Source organism: Crotalus tigris, unplaced genomic scaffold, assembly GCF_016545835.1.
Source record: "Crotalus tigris isolate CLP2741 ecotype Arizona unplaced genomic scaffold, ASM1654583v1 scf7180000018636.906410, whole genome shotgun sequence".
NCBI lineage: Eukaryota > Metazoa > Chordata > Lepidosauria > Squamata > Viperidae > Crotalus > Crotalus tigris.
In genome coordinates, this window is record NW_024097116.1 from 469,284 (window position 1) to 494,991 (window position 25,708).

The 25,708-nt window shown below is 39.7% G+C and overlaps 2 protein-coding genes across 7 annotated transcripts in view; one reads left to right on the top strand and one right to left on the bottom strand.

Moving 5' to 3' along the window:
• DENND1B (DENN domain containing 1B) overlaps positions 1 to 14,995 on the top strand; it is a 192,637-nt gene extending 177,642 nt beyond the window's left edge. For all 4 annotated transcript variants that reach the window (XM_039355203.1, XM_039355204.1, XM_039355201.1 and 1 more), the window contains 3 exons: positions 2,441 to 2,657; positions 6,910 to 7,445; positions 14,499 to 14,995. In XM_039355203.1, coding sequence (XP_039211137.1) covers positions 2,441 to 2,657; positions 6,910 to 7,445; positions 14,499 to 14,523 — 778 coding nt within the window. In that variant the 3' untranslated portion in view covers positions 14,524 to 14,995. The remainder of the gene's footprint in view (positions 1 to 2,440; positions 2,658 to 6,909; positions 7,446 to 14,498) is intronic.
• Positions 14,996 to 18,373: 3,378 nt separating this feature from the next.
• CRB1 (crumbs cell polarity complex component 1) overlaps positions 18,374 to 25,708 on the bottom strand; it is a 141,189-nt gene continuing 133,854 nt past the window's right edge. For all 3 annotated transcript variants that reach the window (XM_039355206.1, XM_039355210.1, XM_039355209.1), the window contains one exon: positions 18,374 to 19,331. In XM_039355206.1, coding sequence (XP_039211140.1) covers positions 19,116 to 19,331 — 216 coding nt within the window. In that variant the 3' untranslated portion in view covers positions 18,374 to 19,115. The remainder of the gene's footprint in view (positions 19,332 to 25,708) is intronic.

Below are 25,708 nucleotides of genomic sequence, written 5' to 3' on the forward strand. Positions count from 1 at the left end.
AACAATAGAGAAGGAGCAGATAAAACAGATAACTGAACACAAATTCAAAGACAAAGACTTAAAGATGGAACCTAACAAAATGATTTAACCCAAGTGGAAAAAAGTTCACAAGAAATATTGGATTTGGAAAAGACAACTTATACTTTAACACCACAAAATATATTTGAGGATTAAAAAAAAAGATTGGACAATATGGACTGCAGAGATATCAGGAACACCACTAGAACTGGAGAGACAAAAAATTATAAGAGAAACAGAGAAAAAAAGAAAGAAAAAGATTTTCAACAAACATGAAAGGGCAAATGCCTCTTACAAAGATATTGTATTTAATTTACCTTTTATATCTACAGCAGGAGTGTCAAACTGCCAGCCTGCAGGCCAGATGTGTCACGCGGAATCCGTGCCCACCCCATTGCCGGCAATGGCAAAACTGTCCCGATACGTTGCGTGATGTCATGAGACGTCGTGAGTTTGACATGTCTGATCTACAGTAAACTTACAAGAATATGGAAAGATTCTTTGATTCAGCAGAACATATTGATTAAGAAAGATACTGGGCAAAAAAAAGGCTAAAGTGAAAATTAAGAAAATAGACAATGGGATATTATATTATATTGATGTGATTATTATCTGTAGAAATATTAGAAAAAATTCTATATTCAATTGTTATCTACCAAAACAATAAGAATTATATTAACTGAAGGTTGGCAAAAGAGAACATTATGGGAAAAAGAGGAACTCAAGTAAAGCTATTATGTGGATTATAGATCATAGAAAACAACTGTTAGTGAATGTTTTTTAAATTTAAATCCAGACAACACACTGTTTACCAAATATTAAGGTGACTATGTTAAAAAATCAATTTTATATACATACATACATATATACATACATACATATATGAACACCAGGAAAAATTTAAACTAAAAACGTTTAATCTAATGCCAAGCTTTCGTCGGCCAACTGCCGACATCATCAGGGCTTAAAACAGGTTGATGGGAGTCTCCTTTATAGTGTTGGTCAGTTTTTGCACACGGCTCCTGGACCTCATCACCGGTCCACTTGATAGTCCTAATTGGTTAAACTGTATATTGGCTGTTTTCTTGATGTTACTTGGGGCTGCTGCTCCGTTACTTGCTCCCCTTCCTCTACTCTCTCCCTTTGTGCGTATGTTGTTATCTATAGATAACAACATATGCACAAAGGGAGAGAGTGGAGGAAGGGAAGCAAGTATATATATAAATAAAAGAAAGTAACTGATGGACTGAAAGATAAAATGGAACAATATGATGTGTACAGGAAAAAGTAATGTATAGGCATTCCATCAACCAGCAATTCAAAACCTGTATCCAAGGGCCCATTTTTTTGGGGGGGGGGAAACCCTGCTATATCCTTAAAAGCAACAATATACCGAAAGAAGGCTTTCCACTTCATCTGTGTACGATTTCCTGATTAGTGCTATTAGGTCCTCCATGTCTGCACTAAGTATAGTTAGATGCAATCCTATATACCAGCCTTAATCAGTTTGGCTCTCTCCAGGTGTGTGGATTTTAAATCCAGCTTGTCAGTAGTGTTTGTACTGCTTTGGGAAGTGAAGTCCACACATCTGGAAGGGCACCCAGGTTGAAACATATGGCTATATATATATATTTATACAGGAATGATTGACTCAGTGGAGTCAGAATAATATTCTCAAGGCAATATTCTGTAGCAGTTCCCAACCCTGTCTGTAGTGCCTCTGCAGGCTACTACTTGGCTTTTTTCAAATTATAAATTATAAAGTAACAGCAGCAGTTCAAAAAGAAACAAAGGCCACATATCTTTCAAGTCTGGGTAACTTATTAAAATTAAAACTGTATTCGATAATAATGTATAAGGCTTCCAGTTCTTAAATTGGGAACAAAGTACATTTCAGCTATCAAAAGCTTAGGAAATAATAATGAAAGATAGATCATACTGAAATTAATCCTATCCATATGGATTTCAAAATTCCATCAAACAGTACTTGCAAATGCAAGGTTTTGAAAGAGCTCATTCTTAATCTGTGTTTTCCAAAGTGAGATTTTCACACAGAAAAAGCCTATATACACTAAGGCATTGTCACAATGCATTACAGGTATGCATTTTTTTTAAAAAAAATCTCCCTGCAGCATTTCCTTGTTTTCCATCTCAATCTGAGGACACACACAAATAGGCATAATTTATCTCCCCCCCCCCTCCTTCTAGGTTACTGGAAAAGAGAATTTCACAATTTGCTATTTCTCACTGCTGCTGGCCAAAGCTAAATAATTACGCTTTTCCACAATAAATTCAAAGGCTGTGAGGCTTATTTTGCCAAGGTCTTTGTAATAATTGTCAGCTGAAGCTTCGTGAACGTTTACATTCGCTGTCATTGTCATAAAATACCATGGTGGTGAAGAGATTTTATATTTTTCTTTAGATTGTCATCGGAAGACAGTGAGGAAACATCTTTCTATGTGTATGACAGTGACGACTCTGGGGAATTAGCCAAAACGTCTGTTCCTCCTGGAGAAATGGACCTGCTGGGAGAGATTTTGGATACCCTGAGTACACATAGTTCTGATCAAGGGAAGCTCTCAGGGGCAAAAAGCCTGGACTTTTTTCGATCGATGGATGATATTGACTACAAGTCAAAGGTTAGTTGCTTTATCTTGTCTCTGTATTAAATCTGAAATAACTTCTATGTAGTGTTGGCTTTTATGGCTGGTATACCTTTCTGCTTTTTTGACCTCTTCTGCTCTCTAACCCCTTATAAGCCACCTAGAGTTGTTGATCAACAGGTCAAAAATTTAAACTATATATATATATATATGTATATGTATATATATATATGTATATATATATATGTATATATATATATGTATATATATATATATATATATATATATATATATGTGTGTGTGTGTGTGTGTGTGTGTGTGTGTGTGTGTGTGTGTGTGTGTGTGTGTGTGTGTGTAATAGCAGTAAAAATGTGAACCCTGGGTATATCCATATTTAAAATAAAATGAGCACCAGAGTAGTTAAAACTATAAAAGTTTAATTAAAAACGCCAAGTTTATATATATATATAAAATAACTTTCAGGTAGATAGATTTATATATATGAAATCTTCAAGAAAAGCTGCCTAGAATAAATCAGTTGATCACCTTGTTTATCTAAATTCCTGGGTCATTCTGATACGATTTATTTGCACAAATTATTAGCTGATAAATATAATTTTATTTCTTTAAAGCTTACACAGTTACATTGTGTGTAAATTCTGCTTACAGATGGTTAAGTAGTTGTCAGTTATTGTAAGTAATTTTAGTACTTTGTTTTGATATAGTCCAGATCAGCAATAAAATAATTTATTCCTCCATTCATTAAATCATGTATAGCTTGTAATCATTCAAATTTTCCTGTCAGATGCACCTAATCTGGATTTCATGCATGGATTTTCAGCTCTATATTCCTTGTCATATCATGCAATCCATTCTAACATTTGCTGCAAAAAAATATTTCTCAGCTGACAGAGCATTGTTTACAATGTACATGTATACATTGTATATACATACTACAGATACACACATATCCTCAACTAGCATTCTTCTGTATTTATGACAAGCATACCTCATATAGTAATACATAATATTTAAAAACCAAGATGATATGATACATTTTGTTTTACTCCACTAAGTTATTAACCATTTGCTAAGCATTCCGTTTATTCTCATGAATATTTTATTTCCATTATCTGTCCCTCTGATCACATTTAGCAACCAACTTTCAACTCCATATTCCATAGCAAAAATTCTAATCCAACTTTATTTAAATAATCTTTCTTACATTCTTCTGATGACCGGCTGAATAACAGAAATTAGGTCTGCATTTTCCTTGTCAAGCTAAAACATAACTGTACTTTCAAAAATGTGTTCATTATCCTTTCATATACTTTTTCAATCAGAATTCTGTCAAACATCGTTCCTAGGCACAGTATCTTTCCCTTTATATCCAGAAACAATGACGGCCTTCGTCCATTTGTCAGGGCTCACTTTTTTGTTAAATTGTACATTCCATAAGCAAACCAAGTCCAAAGTAGTGTAATTATTTATTTACTACATCTGTACCTACAGAATTACTGTTTTCTAAGATTCTCAATAGCATTGACTTATGGGGAGAGATGGCTCTATTTATGCATCGTGTAAATAATGCTGTGTAATTATTATGGTTGGTCACATAATCAGCCAGATGTTTAGGCGGGATTTTGTATTTTTGTCTACCTATTGAATCCTTCCAAGGATCTGCGATAGGCAGATGTTCTTGTTTCATCACAGGATGCAAACTATTCTAAGTAAAGCTGGTTTTTGCAATTGACTCATGGTGATTTAGTCAAAGTCAATATGTTCAAATGGTGCTCCTGATGTTTTGGGATTGCACACAAAGGGTTTGGGGATTGGTATTATCTTTGCTTTATTTTGCCATAGTCATTCTACTTCTGTTTGGAGGTCTTTATGTAATGTGATTTTTTCCAGTTCTTTCACTTGTATTCTGCTGTCTCCACTTATTACAATGTCCACTATCCAGCCTTTCTTTCTTTCTTTCTTTCTTTCTTTCTTTCTTTCTTTCTTTCTTTCTTTCTTTCTTTCTTTCTTAACGATAATTCTTACTCTTGGATGTTGTTTGGCAGATGCTTGTCTATTTGAATTCTAAAGTTCCAGAACACTTTAGCTTTTCCATTTTCTATTATTTTCTTTGTTTGGTGATTCCCCCCAGTTCTTGCTTGCAAACAAGTGGTATTTCTTGCCGATGTTCCAATACACCATTATTGCTACTTTGTCATGCTGTTGTTTATAATCAGTTGTGCGATCTACTTACTAGGTGGTTCAGTGATTCTTCAGCTTCTTTGCAGAGGCGGCATTTACTTTCTGATGATTCAATTCTGGCTTTGTATGCATTTGTTTTTAAGGCTTGGTCTTGTGCTGCCAGAATTAGCCCCTCTGTCTCTTTCTTCATCATTCCTTTTCTTAGCCATTGCCAGGTCTTGTTATTTGTTTTGCCTGTTAGTATTTTTAGGTACTGACCATGTAATACTTTGCCTTTCCATATCTCTTTTCTTCATTTGGTCTTTCTTATAGGCCGGTTTAGTTTCTTTGGTATTCAATAAGTCTTCATGGTATACTAGCTTCAGTGCGTCTTTACTGTCCTTCAGATATTCTTCCAGTGCCCTTTTTTCTTCTTCAACTGTCTGGTGTACTTGCAACATTCCATAGCCATATATGCTCCTTGGTCAATAGAGTTTGTCAACATCACTGCATGGTTGAAGGGCATGATTCATTGTCATTATTTTTCTGATTGATTGGTTGATTGATTGATTTTGTTTGCTGCCCGTCTTGCCTCTAGTTCAGACTGACACTTGTCCACTGTTCCAGCTCCAAATCTAATAAATGGAATTGCCCAGATATTAATCTCCTTGATGGTATTTTCACCATTGAGTTTAGACTTTTACGTTCTTCATCACTCTTCTAATGTATTCGCTACTAATCATCTTCTTGACTTCAGTGTGCTTGATCTTTTCAGCTTGATGGATTCCCAGGTATTTTTTACTGATATTTATCCACTCTTGATGTTATTTCCATAGGACATATTGATTCATTCAGTTTTCACTGTTTTTTCCCTGTTGAGGGCAAGGATGGCACATTTGCTTGGTTCACACGCCATCACAGTCTCTTGGCTGTATATTCAGACAATGTTGAGCAACGGTTCCATTTCAAATGATGTTTTTCCATACAGCTGCAGATTGTTCATGTAAAGGAGGTAGGATAGCCTGGCAGATGTTTTTCATGTTTGATAGACAGAGCAATCAGTGACAAACAGTAGTGGTGATAGTGAGTCTCCTTGAAAGATTTCTTTCATAATATTAACTTCTCCCAGTCTATCACCACTGAACAGCAACTGTCTCTTCCATTGTGCCCCAAAGATGCTTTTTCACGAGGCAACTGGACTTTCTTGTTTTTCTTTGAAGACGTTTTGCTTTTCAGTCAAGAAGCTTCTTCAGCTCTGAAAGTCTAGTTGCCTGGTGAAAAAGCATCTTTGGGACAACTATGGCCTGGATGACTGAGAATCTCCATAGACTTCCATTGTGCCATTGATCTTTGCACAATGTTTCTGATGTTCTACTGGCTCCTGTTATTTCTAGGCATGTCTGTCTGTCAAACTTTCACATTTCTGTACCTCCCATTTCCCTCCATTCATGTGACAGGGAGTTGAATGCCTTCTTGTAATCTATCCAAGCTACATTCAAATTGGTCTTCCTTCTCTTAAAATTTTCTAAAATCATCTTGTCAATTAGAAACTGATCTGCTTGAGTAGTTTTCTTTCTGCTGTGATCTCTAAGATCTAATCAGGCCAAAATACTGTGATTAAGGATAAAGAGAACCTCTACGCTTTACAACACTAAGAGTTGTCTTCATTTCAGTTCTTTATCACCTAGAATATTTTTACATTCTGAATCTGAATTAACTCAAATCTTTTGTGGGGATAGAAGTAGGAATCAAAATTGGGAAGATTATGCCGTAAGGAAATAAATGTTACATAATTTATTCTTGATTCATTCAGTTGAATAAAAACAGGCAGGTTAATTCAGTTGTTTGAAAATTTAATTTTTGTATGCTATTTTTTTTTTTGATTAAAAATACAATGAAACTGTTACTTAGAGCAGGGGTCCTCAACCTTGGCAACGTTAAGACTTGTGGACTTCAACTCTCAGAATTCCTCAGCCAGCAAAGCTAGCTGAGGAATTCTGGGAGTTGATGTCCACAAGTCTTAAAGTTGCCAAGGTTGGAGACCCCGACTTAACGATACCAAGAGAAAGAATTCTGATAGGCTGCACAATCCCTTTTTTAATTTCAGAATAAATCCAACACCCCAAGTGAGAGCAATCTTGCCCTACTCTGTAGTGGTTGGACATCTGACCTGGCTACTTGGAATCAGCGACAAGATGACAACATCCTCACGGAAAAGAAGCTTCCTCAGTCACCAGGGAAACATGTTCTTTCTAGCAGTTACAGAGAATCTGTTTTTGTGCTAAATAAAGAAAACCCTAAACTTACCTCCAGTGCTGATGACATGACCTCGCCTAATAATCCTCCAAGATCTCCAAATTCACTCCAAGAAACTATGCCGGGTCATTCTTCGCAAACTTTGCAACTGAAGAGTAAGTGGAATGAAACACTAAGCAGGACCTCGGCAGAGGAGGAGTCACCAAGCTTGAGTCCAAACCCATCTTTCCTCGTTCCATGGGAGAGGGAAAGCCAAGATGGGAATGAAATTCTTGAAGAGGGAGGCCTTCTTCAAGAAGTGGTGTCCTTATGTAAACTGACTTCTGCTTTCAACCAAGATTTAAACATTTCAGGGGACAGGTTTTCCAACAGCAGTGGGAATAAAACGTAAGGAATATTTATTTATTGAGGGATTATAAGCCTGGTAAATGACTAAAGGAAAACAACTCAGGATATCATAATAAAGGAAATAAGAGATCTTCAGGTTTTTTAATCTTTAGTTCTAGTTGGCCTTATTTTTTGTGTTTTTACCCTTTTATTTTGAGCCTGCCTCCTTTGAATATATTTGCTCCATTTCAGTTCACAATATAAGCTTGCATTGGGGATGGAGCTGTATAAGAAAACCAGTTTGGTCTAGTGCAGGGGTAGGCAACCTTGGCTCTTTTATGACTCATGGACTTCAACTCCTAGAATTCCTGAGTCAGCCATGGCTGGCTCAGGAATTCTGGGAGTTGAAGTCCACGAGTCATAAAAGAGGCAAGGTTGCCTACCTCTGGTCTAGTGGTTAAGGCACCAGACTAGAAACCAGGAAACTGAATACTAGTCCCACCTTAGCCATGAAAGCCACCTGGGGGACTTCAGATCAGTCAATCTCTCTCTCAGCCCAACCCATCTCATAAGGTTGTTGTTGTGGGGCAGTAGAAGGAGGAAGGAATACTAAGTATGTTCACCGCCTTGACTTATTTATAAAGGCAGGATAAGAAATAATTCTAAAAATCAAATGTGTTTACAGCACATGTTTCGCATGCGGTCAGTTACAGTTTCACCCTGGACATTTCCAGTTGCATTTCCAGTTGCCACGTATAAAAACCTGTAAGTCACTGCCAGTCTGAATATGCAATACTGAGTTCAGATAACATCTTAACTAAAGCATTCGAGAATCATGGTACTAGCTTAATTTCACATTTAAGCCACAGCTGGTCTGGGGCATGAAAGGTTTTTTGATAATTTCCTTTCCCTATATGCAAAAAGAAATGTATCGGATAGATACATGTATCCTATAACAAAAACATGTAGCATGACTATTCTAGAAGTTAATGCATGATCTGAAGGCCTTAAACTTAGGAGGGCAGATTTAAATAACTTAAAGGCTGAACTGTAAATATTTGGAAAAAGAGCCACCATTATTTCATAGCAACAAACGTGCTTGAGTAAAGAGAAAGGCAGGCCATTTACCAAACAAGGGAACTCTTAAGATTATGAATGATCACCAGTGTGATCTTGTTTATGCAGTGGTTTCAGTAATCTTGTGAGAACTTTGTTAAATGTGATGATATTGCCAAGCACTACCTATCAGTAAAGATGAGAATTCTAATATGTGTTTGTGCCAGTTGAAGTAACACCAGTTGATGATGATTGCTTGGGATTTATTATAAAATATATTGTTTTTTAATCTAGCAGTCAATGCCCCTATCTTCCGGACTCTGAAAAAGGGTTCTCTCTCTCTCTCCCTCCCTCCCTCCGTCTCCCTCCCTCCCTCCCCCCCCCTCTCTCTCTCTCTGTGAAATGCAATGAAAGGTGAAATGCAGTGAAAAATTTATAACTCCTTTCAGAACTTATTTACTGAATATATTTTACATTTTGGTTTTCTTGAAATACACATTTTGACCACAGTTGGAATTTTAATGGAATGAACCTTTGAAAGATGTGTTTTTTTTAAAATTGAAATTCATCTGTTCTTCTGGAGATCATGCCTCTTTACAGATAATTTTTAACATGTTTATAAAGTCATTGGGTTGTTGTTAAGTGTGCTGCTTAACTAAGTTCTATATTTCTACTTTTTTAAACAACAAAGGAACAGTTGCAGTAAAAAGAGAAATACACTAGACTCATGGTGTAAATCCTTTTTGATTATAGGCAAATGAGTCAAAGAACCACCACAATTTCTAGCATTTAGATTCAATTTGTGAAGAGGCTAAGATCCATCTGTTACAATTTCCCTACCAATCACTGACAGCTTTTTGAAATTGTCTTCTAAAGAATTTATTCAAGAATCAATCATCTGGTATATGTATATCAATGTCTACAAGGTTCAAATTTGTTACTAGATCAAATATTTTGGAAATTGTCAGAAGTGGTTTCTAGATATATATATAAAGCATCTGACAGACTTTTAGGTCCTATAGAACAGCGTTCCCCCACCTTTCCAGCTTGGCGGACCCGCAGTGGGAGAGAGAAAATGGTTCTGTGTGAATGGCAGGCACAGCTCCATTTATGCAAACTGTGGGCTCACGCGAATGGAGCTCCACGCACACACCTGCCACATGCAAATGAAGCTTCATATGCATGCCCACCACTCATGCAAATGGAGCTTCGTGCATGCTCGCAACCCCACACCACTCACACAAATGGAGCTGTGCATGGGCCACGGCCAAGGTTGAGGACCCTTGCTATTGAAAGAACGATTTAATGTAGGAACTGTTCTTTTTTCCTCCCCAGCACCTGCTTTCTAGAATGCAAGGTTCTTTCTCTATTGTACTGTACCATTTGTTCGTTCTCCGAGTCTAAGGTTTATCCAAAACATGTTTCACAGTCTCAATCATATACAAGTTTCATTTTTCAGAAAGAAGAAAAACTATGCATATGCAAACTTTCCACAGCAATTATAAAGTGCTGCTTTTTTGTTTTTGTTTTTAAAAAAGGTTAAATCCTGCATGGATATCTCTGTAAATCTTATACAACAAGGGTATGTAGAGGTGGGAGGGGGGAGAGCAAAAAAGCTTTATCTAGGAAAGTTCAAAGGTTTTCAGCGACTTTCATGGTTATTGAATGTGATTTGGGATTCCATCTATGTGGAATTCTCTCATGGTAAAGTATCTGTTGATGAGTCTTCTTGATGAACTTCTTGAAATATAACTTTCTTTGGTCCTTGAACTTACACCTACGGCAGATTTTATTATAGTTGTAATTTTTTCCAAGGGTAACAATTGTGCCTTAAAAATGTGTGCTGCAATACATGCCAACTATTTTTATTATTAACAAAAGGACAAGTATGTCCAAAGGATCAGAGTAGCAGATTCTAAAACTTTCAGCTAGCAACTGCTCTGTTTGCTACCAGTTATTGTCTAAAATATTCTCTGTATAGGCCACATAAGTAATATTTCTGTAGTGACGGAAATATTACAGTTCCCATATATGGCCGATTTTACCTATTTTGTATTCACTGTTTTGGAGGAATCTAAATTACTCTTTTTAATATGGTGAGAGGGTTTTTTTAAAAAAAAATGTTTTTAAAAATATTTCTCAGGAATCCCAGCAATTATTTCTATTAATCACATGATTCTTTCTATAAAATACTGGATTATTTTACTGAAATTTAGCTTATTTATTCAATACCATTAGTCTATCTCAGCGGTTCTCAACCTATGGGTCGCGACCCCATTTGGGGTCGAACGACCATTTTACGGGGGTCGCCAAACAATGCGATCCGCCATTTTCCCCCCTCAGGGGGCGCCGCCGTGCATGCACGCCACGCATGGGGGCGCCGCCGCACATGGCGCCGCCGCGCATGGGGGTGCCACCGTGCATGCGCAGCACGTTCGTGTGACAGGGGTCGCCGTCACACAAACATTGAGAAATGCTGGTCTATCTAGAATGCAAATGGACAGCCTAGTGTTCTCAAGCTGTCTGAGACTTTAGCTCCCATCAGACCAGCCTGCATGGCTAGTGGAAAAGACAAAGGAGATTGTAGTTCAAAACATCTGGAGGGCAATAGATGACTTACCATATTTAGAATAAATAGTGTACTGTGCAGTTACACAGGTGATTAGTAATAAAGTGCTGTGCAGTTACACAGGTGACTAGTTGGCATATTCAAATTTACTTTTAAGGGATGATATAAAATCACTGTTAGTTGCTTTATACCCACTATGGATTTTATCGGATATGCAAAAGGGAACTCTCTTTAGATCTTTATCCTATCCCCAAATCAAACGGCCCAGGCAGCATATAGAATAATTATACCAACAGCTTTCCTTAACTAATGTCTTTTTCCAAAAATGGAAAAGTTTATTCTGAAAAATCAACTACCTTAGCTCAGAGTTGCTTATGCATCTAATGAATGAGAGATTGCTTTGCTGTCGCTTTCCAAACCCTCAGCTACAGGTCCTGTGCCTTGTTGGGCTTTTGCTACATTGCAGAAATTAACTAGAAAGATGTTTGTTTAGGTACCTCTATGCACAGAGAATTGCATGGAGTAATGTGTTTAATGAGAGCCACTTTGAAGAATAGTGGAATAGTGAGAAAGGCTGTAGTGTTTTTTTTTAGCTGGCTTTTTAAATATTTCTCTAGCATTTCAAAAAGTGATATTACTACTTTTTGATTGCTGTGAGTTATATTATCAAAAGCTGTCAGTACTGGCTAACTTTGCTCTCAAAGATGTCAACAGTGATTTTCCAATTGATTGAGTAGACGGCTTGCACTGATGAGCACCTTTGAAAATGTTAATTTTCACAGCTAAACTAGATAAATCCATCAAAAGATCTGTTAACATTGTTTTAGCAGTGCTTAAGTAATTCTACTTACGTTGCATTAGATAAGTTATATAAAACAAAACAAATATCCCCTTTTATTCATCGTGCTCAGAGTTTACTAGTATATTTTGTAGGTTGTATTGAGCAGGGAATGAAAAATAGTAATGTTAGTTGCCAGTTGGGCGAGAAGTGTGTGCCCATTTCTGTAATCTCTTCCTAATATTCGTATTCATCTCATAAGTGAGTCCAGGCTCCTACTTAGCTAAAGAATTAGAAAAGTATTTATGTGATTGGGAGCTTTTTCTTATTTATCTTTGCTTCAGTATAGCAACACTGTAGATGCCACTGTTAACATGAAATTTGTTTGCTCTGATAGAATGTAATTTAGAAGTCAGCCTTTTCAATAAGAGGCATCAAAATCTTAAAAAAAAAACCTTTTAAAGAAGCTGAACTTAACAAAATTGCCAAACCTCACAGGGATTCAGCATTCTTATCCCTAAACATTACTCTGTATGAGGACTTTAGCATTTGTGTCTGGTGCCATCCAACTATCCTTAACTGCACTCTGTGTCCGCTGTTGATATTCTCTGGATCTTTTATCTTATAGTGGTATTGCCTCTGTGTAAGGGATCCAAGTAAGTAAACGTGCTTAAGCACCTTTTTTTAGCTCCAGTATCACAAAAATACTGAGCAATAATCCCAAAGGTGCTTTTTCGAAAGGCAACTGGACTTTGTTTTGAGAAAAACTAGGAAAAACAAAAGTCCAGTTGCCTTTGAAAAAGCACCTTTGGGACAACCATGATCAGGATGACAGTGAATCTCCACAAATACTGAGCAATAGGAATTCAATATATCCAAAACAATAGTTTGTTTTTCTCAAGGATCTGAAATAATGTTACAGAGGAAAAGCCCTTAAGTATTTGCTACTTACCTAACATTGGGCCAGGCTTAGTAGAAATAGGGGTCCTGCTATTTATTGTGCCATATGTAATAAGGCATGAATATAGAATCAGTATTAATGGGAGGAGGAGGGAAGAGAGAAGTTAATCTAAACTTCCAAACTGAAAGACTGATCCTTTGTAAATGGCTTCTCTCAGCTCTGCCTTCGTCTCATCTCAGATGTAAGTAAGGCGTCAACTAGGCTGTGGGAAAGTGCTGCATTAAAGAAAAGTGTTGAATTTTGTGCAATATTTTTCCTTATATTTGTGTGTGTGTGTGTGTGTGTGCGCACGTGCGTGCATGTATGTGTTTTGATAATTAGAAGCACCTGTTGCTTTCTCAGTAGGTCTTTGAGATTGCTTTTCATTCTAATATATTTCTAGTTTTTATTTCAAAATTGTGTTAAGTTGTGTGTGGCCTCTCATTACAGTTGTATAGTAAAACAGACGTAATATATTGTCAGTGGGCAAATAGTTTTTAGTGATTGAAATTGAATAGGGGCATCCTGTTATTGTATTATAATACAAATCAAAAGATTTGCCAATTATTTAGTAAACTTCAGACACTTATAGCTAGTAATACCTGTATTTCCCACATTACATTATAAATACACAATAGAATGAGATTTCTGTTTGTTTACTTGTAATTGCTGATCCTCTCTGTCCCATTGTTCCTTCACCATGCAAATAAATAGCTGCTTCTTACAATTGATGCCAGATGGCAATGAATGGTCAATATGTATAATTTTTATGATCCAGGGTATGACAGCTCTACTTGTGATAAATGATTGCTTGTTTCAGTACATGTTTCCCTTACATTTGAATTGTTTATTTGGTTTACTTTTATATATTTCTTGTATATTTTCTTCCCATAGCTAAACGTTGATCAAGAACTATTTTGAATTTACTTTCTTGAGTTAATTGAAGCACTGTGTAATTTAGCCCTGATTGCAAGTAGCAGTTAAGCACTGTGATGAATTTGGTGTTACATACCACATTCCCTGTATTGCAATAGGTGTGGTTCTAGAGTGTACTTTACTTACGATACACTGTGTACATAATTTCATTGATGCAACACAATTCTATATTTATGATCATTTGTCTTGAAGAAGAGAATACAGAAAAAAATATATCTGAACAGAGCAAATCATTCAGTGCCTGGTTTATTATTAAAAAAAAATCTTAAGAATTGCAGAAATCTTTTTTAAAATTATGTTATGAATGTTGCAAATTAAGCAACAAAATCCAGGATGATTTGCCCCAGAATGTGTTTCTACTTCTCTTCTACCAATATAGAACTATTTGAAAAGGGACTAGAATTGTATTATTGATGAAACCAATATGGTTAAGCCAAGTTGCATCAGTTATATATATTGAAATAAAAATGTTGTAAAAAGAAAATGAAGAATAGTGTAGCCAATTATAAAAAAGGGATAGGTTTTTTTTAAACTGCTAAACAAGTTTTGAAAAAAAAGGAGAAATTCAACATGTCCAATATCTTCCAAAAAGTCCCTTTGATGCTGATATAAAGCAAAGCATCAGCCTCTAGCAATTTATTTACATCAATACCTTTGGGTCCACAAAGTTTCTGGTGTAATTGCAGGGAGCATTCAGGGAGGCTGATGACATTTTTGTAAATGAGTATTTTGTCATGTGCTATGCCCACTACTTTATGAATAGGAACCTTTTTTTTATTCTTCCCTTCACTTGCTCTCCAACACTGTCTCTTGCCATTGATACTGCCTTTGCAGGATGGATAGGAACCAGTCTTCCTAGAAAGAAGATGGCTCTTAGAAAGAAGATGAAGAAAGACTCATTGTTTAACTTAGTAGACATGTTGTGTGTGCAAGAAGTTAAATCTCAATCCAAGAAAAAGGCTGAAAAAGATTCAACCTCAAATCCAGGAGAGCTCTTTCCCCTCACTGTAAACAAAACTGAAACTATTATAGGTCAATGGTTTGATCTGCTATAAAACAGCTTTCAAATGGACATGTGAAGGTAAAATTACTAGATAAAAATCAGCCACATTATAAATTGGATCTTGGCTCTGAAAAAGTATAAAATGCTGCTCTTGGAGAATAAAAACTGGAACTTGATTTTTTTTATATATTAGTAGCACCTCTGTATGCACTTTAAGTTGATCCTTTGGGCTAATGTTAGTACAAAGTATTTGATGGACTTCGCATTGCCATAAAGTGCCCCACTTGTGTAATATAAAACAAATAAAAAAAATAGCAAATTTCAAAAATGGTGAAATATAGTTGTTTTCTTTCACGTTGCTTAGAACTCTAGACTTGAAGTCAACAGGCTTGAAAACAGGAACCTTGTTCTGTGATATTTAACATATTTCTCAATATATAAAAATCACAATGAGGAGCTTGCAGTTGTGCACATTTTACTAATCGAGTCAAGTGGGAGAATAGAATACATATCAATAATGCCATCGTTGCCTTGACTGTGGAACTTCATCACAGAATAGAAATGGATTCTAAATACACAGTTGCCTATTTACAGTCACTGATCTGCAGTGAAAACCTTTCAGTACTCTCACTGTCTGAATAGCCAACTCCTGGGTATTCCTGAACCTTTAAAAATATCCATGACGCATGTTAAAAACATGAGATTATGAAATGCTGGAAGTTAATTCCATCACTTTTGGTCTTGTCAATGGGAGAATGGCATTTCTGTGAATGTAGCCTAGTTTAAGTAAGATGGCAACCCATCCAGAAAATATAACCTATACAAATGGAATTTGACATGAACTGGGCATGGCATGCAATCTGGTTGGTGCAGAATTCAAGCAATAGCTATTCACTGGAAACAAGTGACAGGAGCAGCTAGCTGCCCACCCTAAGAAGCCCTATCCAAGCTGCCAAAGCCAAGTGAGCAGTTCTGATCATTGGGCAGTCTTCTGAGAGAAAGAGAAATCACCTCTACTTAATCATAGTTCTACTCTTGACAGTTACAATGGCAAGCATCCCCATCTCCAGCTTTTATACTGTGTCTGCATATGTGCAGATAAAAAAGATGGAAATGTATAAATACTATAAGGATGGAAATGCCTTTCAAGTTCCTCTTGCCAAGATCAGTGATGTTGTCAATCTTGTGCAGGCCTTTCTTCCACTAGATGTACTCTATATTTTTTATTGAAGTATACTGCTAAAACAAGTCCTATTTTTTAAATAAATCTGTTGTGATTCTCAAAATTTGGCTGCATATATATGGTATATTCACAAAGGAATCAACAGATCAAGTATATAATAAAAGGCATTTATTAGAGTCTGTCAAATACCAGAATCTTTCACTAGTCAGAAGAAAACTTTTCTGCACCTAAAAAATTAATGATTATGTAACTTTTGGTCAACTCCCTTCTCTGAATCATTGCTTCTGTATTAATGAGAATTAAATTTGTAAAATGGAAATAAAACAGATGTAAAATCCAGCATGATGCAATCAAAGAATTTAAGCACTTTTAGATTGGATGAATTTCACATATGACCCTCCCATTTGAAATTATTTGTGAAATATGACCACAGTAGTTGACAGCAATCAAACAGTAGCACAAATAATAGCAGCAGCAACAATAATAATTTAACAACAGCAATAAATTGATAGATTATGCATCCATACTTTCAGAACTATAGTACTAAATATTACAATTTTGAGGCCGCTCCTTTACTTTGTATTGTCTCAAAACATTCCACGTTCTGCTGTTGCCAGGGATTCAAACACAACTTCTAAGGGCTCGTTTTTATCATCATGATGATCATAACAGGAAAAATAACACTCTCAGACCCTGGAATTTGGATTTGAATTTGGATTGAATGTGACAAGTAAAAATACTCCCACCCTCAAATCTTCTCATGTACATAAAAACCCTAGTAGTGCCTCCACTTATGATGTGGATTTCCTGGTATGCAAGGAAAGCTAAGGGGAGACTGTGGTTTTTCATCATCTGAACGTGGGAAGTTGGGGGGCTGGAAGGGGGCGAGGAGAAAATTTCCAGAAGCAGATTCTTTAAAGGTTTAAATCCCTGGGGTTTTGTTGGTTGTCTTACAAATTTTGCATGAAATGCACCAATGAGCACAGATTCTGTCCCTTAAAAAAAAAATACAAGGTTTTCTTGTAGAGAGTAAGGAAAATGATGGAGATATGCAGGAGCTGTTGCTTAGGCCAAAGGTACAGAAGCATTTTTAAATCGATAACAATATATTGTTTGGAAATGGTTCAACCTCCCTAAATCACTAAAGTACAAGAAAGGGGATAAGGTACCGTTGAATCAGACTTTCAACATTCTGTTATTATAACCAGTCTCAATAAAAGTAGTTTTAGATACAGGTGGAATTGATTTCATGGTCTGGCCTACCTGGTCTACCTACCAGGTCTACCTGGTGTTTCTTCAGTCTGTAAATTATCCATGTCCTTCTGAGACAGTCAATTAATTTAGGACTAATTCTGACATGAATGCATGGTGATTTCTTGGCATTCAGCGGCTCATAGGCATACAGGAAAGGTTTCTGAAGTCGGCTGCAGCAAAACAAGCATGTTTTTCCCCCAATTCTACTGGATGTGTGGCTGTTTAGTTACAGGTAGGAATCAACAAGTCCATTCATTTTATTCATAAACATCAGACATACTGTAGAACCTGGGCTTCTTTAACCAATGCAGTGGCTACATGGGCATTTTTGAACAGAGGTCCCCAACCTTTTGGGCACCAAGGACCGGTTCCATAGAGAAAGATTTTTCCGTGGACCGGAAAGTGCATGGCTTTGTGTGCTGTCTGCATCCCACGGATGGGGCTTTGCTTGCTTGTGCAAACTAGTTTCTGGCATGCAGTGGCCCGGTACCGGTTCACAGACCAGGGGTTGAGGACCCCTGTTTTAGAACATACAGCACTATGCTAAACTTCCTTGTATGTGTTTTTGTTCAAGTAGTTACCTTGCCTTTTAACAGCAATAAAAAGAATTGGCCCAGGACAACAGGTGATAAAAAGGGGATTTTGAAGGGACCCAACTAATCTGCATTTCCTAGTAAAACATGCCAGTGGATATTAAACTTGCAGGAAATTACAGGCAACAATTGAAAGGCCAGTTAGATACTGAAGAAAAAAAAAATGAAGGGCTCTGAATCCTGTTTCCAAGGCCATGAAACCAACTGGAGGCTCAGGTAAATGTATTGCAATCTAAAAGACAATTTAAGGTTTAGGACCTGTCAGTCTTGCTGCTGTTTGATAATATCAGATGAATTGCTAAAATGTGGAATTTGCAAGGGTGCAAATTATTTCCTAATAAAATCCGAATGAAAACAACTACAATGAAGCAAGCTCCTGCTCTTTCCCACCGATTTAAATGATGTAATAAATTAATAAAGTTTTGGCCTAATCCTAAAATGCAAAAAAAATTCCCACTGGATTTTTTTTTATTTTATTTTTTGAAAAAGGCAAGAGCATGTTCTTGGTGAATAAAGCCTTGCTCTATTTTGTACGCTAAAAATAAATAGCTTGAATGTCTCTGTGTCTTACATGCTTATGCACACCCATGCACCACACACATTCACACACACAAATCTGCACACTGCCTTGCACTATTAGTTCTATGATAGCCAATTAAATTTACCTCTGCTCAGTTTGAAAATGCTGGTAATTGCATATGGTCATTCCTCTGTGGTCTAAGTCTACAAGTCTTTAAGATGACAAAAACACTCCAAAGTGAAGAATGGTTTCAAAGCTTTATTTTGCTGCAAGAACAGTTTTTTCCCCATAATGTTGATTTCACTCCTGTTTAAAGAATTTAAACTGATGTACTGCAGAGAAACACTTCTACTTCTAAAGATTCTGCAGAGAAGTAAGCGAAGGACAAGGAGTGTACATGGAGCATTGGGTGACAACATTCTTCTGAAGTGATGGCCAGAAGGTAAGTGGCTTTCAGTCACATCTGAAATGTAGGCACTTAACACAGATCCCAGGAACTATTACAGTCTAAACTTGATTGTACTCTAAATATAATGATCAACACAATGAATAACAATTTTCATAAAATGAGACATGGCATCCAGCCGCTTTGATCATGAATGCTTTCCAGAATGAAATCTTGCACCCCAAAGTGCTTTCCTGTGCATGCAAGGACAAACGGATTGCTTGGCTTTTTAAAATTTTCTCTTCCTTCCACAGGCATTGAATGTGTAAAAGGTTTAACAACAGAAATGCAAAGCTGAAAAGTCTCACGCAACCGTGAAGCCTCCTCTGATAATTAAGCAAGGTTTCTGAGTTGAATGGCAGAAATCCTTATGGTCTACAGGATTCTACTGTGGTATTCCAAACGTTCTTTTTGTTTTATGTTATCAGTGGAGAAGATCATTATTAATTTCAGTTAGATCAGTCTTTCCAAGGGAGGATGTTGCGCCATGTTCCACATTTCAACTCGGGATCCCTCCTTCTCTTGGCGACTGGGGCTGTAAGTCCCTTGGGTGGCACGTTTATTGGCAGTTACGATGTAAGCCATGCCTACTACAAGAAAGATGAGTAACAAGACCAAGATCATTGAGCCAATGGAGGTGAATATATTGGAGGACAGGTCAACTGTCAGCTGGAAGAATAGAAAGAAGGAACAATATGATGCCATTGAAGCAGAAAAATAATATATACAATTTCATCATGGAAATAACTGGCTTGCATACATGACTACATCTCAGGATACTTCTCCCCATAGGGATAAAAATCTAGCTGGTTATCTTTGTACATACAGCAACCACTCAATATATTTGCTGAGGAATGAATTTAGGAATAACAACAACTGTATAGAACAGAATTTAGGAATAACAACAACTGTATTTAATCCAGATTAAAATGTGTCTCATTTCCTGACAAAATCTATAGCTGCTGCTTGTGTTTTCATCATGTCATCTTTTTTTTTTTTTTTTATCATGTTGCAGCCATAGGCTGGCTACTGTCTTATTATACTTTGGAGCTACAGTGGGGGAAAAAAATCAGTTGTATTTTCACCACAGGATGAACGGAAGTTCAGAGGGCCAAATAGCTTGCAAACCACTACAGAGGTACAATAAACAGCAGGATATTCACATACATTCTTTACTCATCTTGTGTCAAAGGTGCAAGTATTAGTCATCACAACTAAGTCAATGATTCACTTGACAACTGTGTTACTAACTTAACAACTGCAGTGATTCACTTAACATCTGTGGCAAGAAAGGTCATAAAGTGGGGCAAAACTCACTTAACAACTGTCTCAACAGAAATTTTGGTCGTAGGTTGAGGGCTCCCTATACTCAGTATTACCCCTTCCCCCCAAAGCAATCATCCACATGTATAGACAAGATAAAGTAATTGACAATATAATACAGTATTTCTCAACCTTGACAATTTTAAGGCATGTGGACTTCAACTCCCAGAATTCCACAGCCAGCATTGCTGGCTGTGGAATTCTGGGAGTTGAAATCCATTATGCCTTAAAATTGTCAAGGTTGAGAAACACTGATATAATACCACATAATGGGTCCCCAGGTGGATGGCATTGAACATGCTACTGAAGAAGAGCTAAGGTTCTTTCAGGTATTAATGATTATGATACAGTTAGATTAAAGCCTTTGAAATCACTAGTTGGTGATGTTACCATGCAGGACAAAAAAGAAATCTGCAGAATTGCAATGGGATCATGAAATGTAAGAAGCATGAACCCAGGAAAGCTCAATACAATGGAAGATGCAATGAATTGGCTATATATTGACCTTAGGCAAATAGAAATGAATTGGTATTGGATACTAAAAAGATCATGCTATTTATTACTCAGGACATGAAAAACAAGCAGCAATGTTGCTTTCATAGTTACTGTTGAGTCCGTGGCGGGAAGCAGACACGAGAAGCAGTTGAAGTTCTCAGTTTTCTTTATTCTGCGTTCAGCTTACAAGTAGATGGCTTCAGCAGCTCCCAAAACCTCCCAACTTCTTATATAGACATTTCCCGGGTAAATGCGATACTTTTCCCGCGCCAGCACCCACGCATGCGCACGGCGCTGGCGACAGCCTGTCTGGTCCCGGGCAGCTTTGCACCTGCCCGGGACTGCCTGCAAACGCCCGAGCTGTTTGCAAGGCTTGGGACATAACACCCCTTTCCCCCGGGCTAAAACTACTACCAACATATAATCATTTATTTTATGCAGTGTTCTGCTTCTCAGTGCTCCTATCGTTACCTGGCTTTTGTTTAGCCAGCAATGTTATGTAATCCTCTAAGTATTTAGGAGACTTCTTTGCTCTCTGTGACCTTCTCAGCTCTGGGTTACTAGCATGAGTTCCCTGACTGGAGGGAGATGTGAGCCTGTTCTCCTTATTTTGCCTTGGTGCCTTCCAAGGACTGTGCCCCGCTGCCTGGCCTGCTTGCTCGCCCACCGGGCTCGTCAGGCCAGGGCTTCTGTCACTTTGTGACCTGGTTGACCTGCCTAGCTGTAGACCCTCGGGCCCCTTGAAGTGATAGCCACTGCTGGGCGTCTCTGTTGAACCTCCTAGGTCCATCCAAGACCTGTCAGGAGGCTGTCCATTCCCTGAACCCCGTTCTGTGTCCGGGCTTGTGTGGGTTTCTGTACTTTCCCAAAACTCAGTTACTCCCTGATTTGGGCTAGAGGTGTTGTAGTCGGGACTTGGTTCCTCGACCACCTCCCTGTATGTTTGACCCCCGGTAGGATTTGGGGTAAGGTCAGGCCAACCTTGGGAATTGTGTGCCAGCTCTCTTGCGGGGAATGATTTGTTGGGATGCCCCCGGGTATCCTCCGTGACTGGAGTGCTGTGTGATGTGTGTGGAAAGTGAGTATGCCCCCGGGGTGACTCCCTGGCTGGAGTAGGCGTGGATGCCTGGTAATTAGGTAGGCTCATAGAATTCTTGTTCGGAGCTCTCGCGGAACCCTGGGATGGGCCGTTTGTAGCTCCATCAGTGGAGATGGGCAGCAGCTCGTGCCCTTCCCTTTGCTCCAAAGGGTCCCCCTCCCCCCCTGGAAAAGACCCAGGAGTCTCATCTGAAAAGTCCCGCCGAGGGCGGAGTTGGTCGATGTGCCGACGCAGGACACGACCGTTGTCCAGGGCTACCTCGTAGGAGAGAGGACCTGTGACCCTGGAAATAGAAGCGGGGACCCATGTATGACCAGGCCCGTAATTGCGAGCCCAAACCGGGGCACCCACAAGTAGTTGTCTAGGTGCCCTAGGATGTGAGGTAGATGAAGGCAGTCTGTCCGGATGCAACCGGTCAAGTTTAGTAGTAAGTTGACACCCCCAACAAAGTTCAGCTGGGCTTCTCCCTGTAGAAGTGGACAGTGTGGTGCGTTAAGAAAGGAGAAAGTCAGCCAACCTGTGATGCCAGTCCCCGTAGGTGAGTCTTTTCAATGCGTCCTTTGTGATGCGCACCATAAGTTCAGCCATACCGTTGGTGGACGGGTGGAAGGGTGCAGACGTGGCATGACGAATCATGTTTGCCTGTAAAAAAGCTTGGAATTCGGAGGAAGTGAATTGAGGGCCGTTGTCGGACACAATGACATCTGGCAGCCCGTGTGCAGCAAAAATCCCCCTCAGTACCTGAATAGTCTTTGCAGTGGTGGTGGATGAGACAGGTACAACCTCAAGCCATTTCGAATGGCTGTCAACAAGGACCAAGAAGAACTGGCCCTGAAAGGGTCCAGCGTAGTCAATGTGCACCCTAGACCATGGGGACTGTGTTTCCTCCCATCTATGCACGGGAGCTTGGGGCATCTCTGGGCGAGATCGTTGGCACAGGTGGCATGCATGCACCTTAGCCTCAATATCTTTATCTAAACCAGGCCACCACAAGTGGCTGCGCGCAAGAGCCTTCATACGAACAATGCCAGGATGACCCTCGTGGAGGGATTCTAAGACCCTAGTCCTCATTGAGGTGGGAATGACAACTCTGTTTCCCCAAAGCAGACAACCCTGAGAAAGGGACAGCTCGTTCCTTTTGGACCAGAAACTCTGAAACTCAGGACTAGGGCAGTGCTCAGGCCAACCAGACAAAACCCAGGAACGGACACGTGAAAGTGTGTGATCTGTACCTGATTCAGCGGCAACATCCCTGGCACTAAGAGGGAGCTCGGGCAAGGCTTGGATTGATAGAATGTTGACAGCTGGCGCAGGGTCAGCTTCTACTACTGGCAGAGGCAATCTACTGAGGCCATCAGCATGGCCCATTTCTTTTCCAGGCTTGTGGAGTAAGGAAAAATCATATGCAGACAAAAAGATAGACCACCTAATCATTCTAGGGGAAATGATTTGGGGAGTCTGCTTACGTGTGGTAAACAGTCCCAGCAGAGGCTTATGGTCAGTGAAGACCGTGAAGTGCCTGCCATATAGAAAGTCATGGAATTTTTTAATTCCAGCAACAACAGCCAGAGCCTCCCTGTCTATCTGAGCGTAGTTGCGCTCAGCAGAAGACAATGTTCTGGAGTAATATGCAACAGGAACCTGAGTTCCATCAGACCTGAGGTGGCTCAGGACAGCTCCAACCCCGTAAGGGGACGCATCACAAGCGATGCACACAGGAAGAGACTCGTTGAAATGTGCAAGTACACTGTTAGAAATGAGCAAAGCCTTGACTTTGTTAAAACAACCCTCATGCGTTTGTGACCACTGCCACACTGCTTGCTTGTCTAGTAGCCTGTGAAGAGGCTCAGCTACACTAGCTTTTTGTGGAAGAAAAGAATTGTAGAAATTCAGGAGGCCCAGGAAGGCCTGAAGTTCGGCCTTGGACTTTGGCCTAGGTGCTTCTAAAATAGCAGTCAGTTTGGATTCAGCAGGGTGAATCCCAGCAGCATCAATTTTGAACCCCAGAAATTCAGTAGAAGGCACCCCAATCATGCATTTGTCTTTTTTGAGCTTGAGGCCTGATTTCCTGAATCTTAACAGAACAGCTCTTAGCCTTTCAGCTAGAATGTGTGTGGAGTCTCCTGCAATTAAGACATCATCAAAGTAGGGGCAAACCCCCGGTATGCCCCGCAGTGTGTTTTCCATTACGCTTTGGAAAATCCCAGGAGCGACATTCACTCCAAACTGCAGCCTTTTTACCTTAAAGGCTCCCCTGTGGGTCACAATAGTCTGAGCTATAGCAGCATCATCATCAACAGGCAGCTGTTGATACGCTTGAGCTAGGTCAAGCTTTGCAAAAACGCGCCCCCCCTTGAGGGAGGCCAGAATATGACTGACCACAGGAACAGGATAGGCATGTTGCTGCAATGCCTTATTCAGAGTGCATTTGTAGTCAGCACAAATGCGAATGTCCCCATTTGCCTTTAGAGGCGTGACAATGGGGGTCTCCCAAGGACTGGAATCAACAGGTTCTAGGATTCCCTGTTGGATCAGTTTGTCTAACTCAGTGTCAATTTTACTCTTTAAAGCAAAAGGGACCCTTCTTGCTTTAATTCTAATGGGAGTGACAGTGGGGTCTAGCTTTAAGGACACAGGGGTCCTTTGAATGTGCCCAGCTGGGGGCTGAAAACATCTGCAAATTCTTTGCAGACTTCCTGTAGGTCGAGTGTTTGTAAGCTGTTGAGTCCTGTGACGTGTATCCCCAGGGCCTCAAACCAATCGAGTCCTATGAGACTCGTTCGTTCACCCCCTACTACTAATAAGTCTAGTGGACCTTCAAAACTCTTGTATTGCACATTAAGGGTGGCCTCCCCCTTAACACACACTCTTGAATTTTGAAAATCTGTTAACACAATGTCAGAAGGCCTTAACTTGGCCTGAGTTCCACTACCGGAACAAATCTTCCTAAATGTATGCAAGGAGATAATTGAAAAGGCAGACCCTGTGTCTAGTTCCATAGATAATGGAACCCCTTGTAGCTTCACCTTGAGTGACAGCTTTTTCTTAATTGGCTTGTGTGTGCCTGTCCTAAGGATGCTTCTTCGCGAAGCGCAAAACCCTACCCTATTCTGGCTGGGGAATCTGGTACCTTTCAGGCGCAGTTCTTCCTGAGGTTGTACCTTTCGTCGGCCCAGACACACAGCTGCAATGTGTCCTTGTTTGCCGCATGCCCGGCAGGTAGCGGAGCGGAACTTGCAGTCGGTTCTCCTGTGGCGACCTCCACAGCCGATGCACTTGAGCGGAGCTGAAGAGCTTCCCTTCTGTTTTTCTTCCTTCGTGGGGTGGAGACGGTCGACTTCCTCGTCCGGATCCTCCTCGGAGTTTCTTTGGACGTCTTCCTGGTGCACGGATGCAACCTCTGGACTGTTTCTGATCGGCCGCATGTTCTTGACAGCGCCGCCTGCTGCTTCTTCTGCGGTGACTTCCCTTAAGGCATCTTGGTAGGACAATTCTTCTTTAGCGAAAAGTCTCTGTTGTAGATCTCGATGCCTTAACCCGCACACGAATCGGTCCCTCAGTCGTTCTTCGAGGTCTTTGAACTCGCAGTGCTTGGCGGCCTTCCGTAATGCGGCGATGAATTCTTTGGCCGACTCACCGGGCCGTTGATCCCTCTGCTCGAAGGTGTGGCGCCATGCGATGACGGACATCTTGGGGTGGAAGTGCTCCTTCAGTAGCTTCTTCAGATCTGCGTAGCTTACAGACTCTACTGGAACAGGTGCTGCAAGGTTTTCTGCGATGTCGAAGGCGTCTTGGCCACAAACACAAAGCAGGGTGGCAGCCTTCAAGCTCTCTTCCCTCACTTGGTTTGCCTTGAAGTAGTTCTCCACCCTGGCTACGTATGACTCCCACCGCTCTGGATGTGAGACGTCGAATTCCGAAAGCCTTCCGATTTTTGCCATCTTCAGGAGACGGGTCTATCAGCCAGCCTACCCCCGAATGCGCACTGGATTGGCGGGTAGCTGCCGAGTCGACGCCGTTCCGCCGCTCAGGACTCACTTGGGTAAGCTTACACTTCTTCCTTTCCAGGCGGTGTAAGGCAATCCCATCCTCGTCGCCAGTGTTGAGTCCGTGGCGGGAAGCAGACACG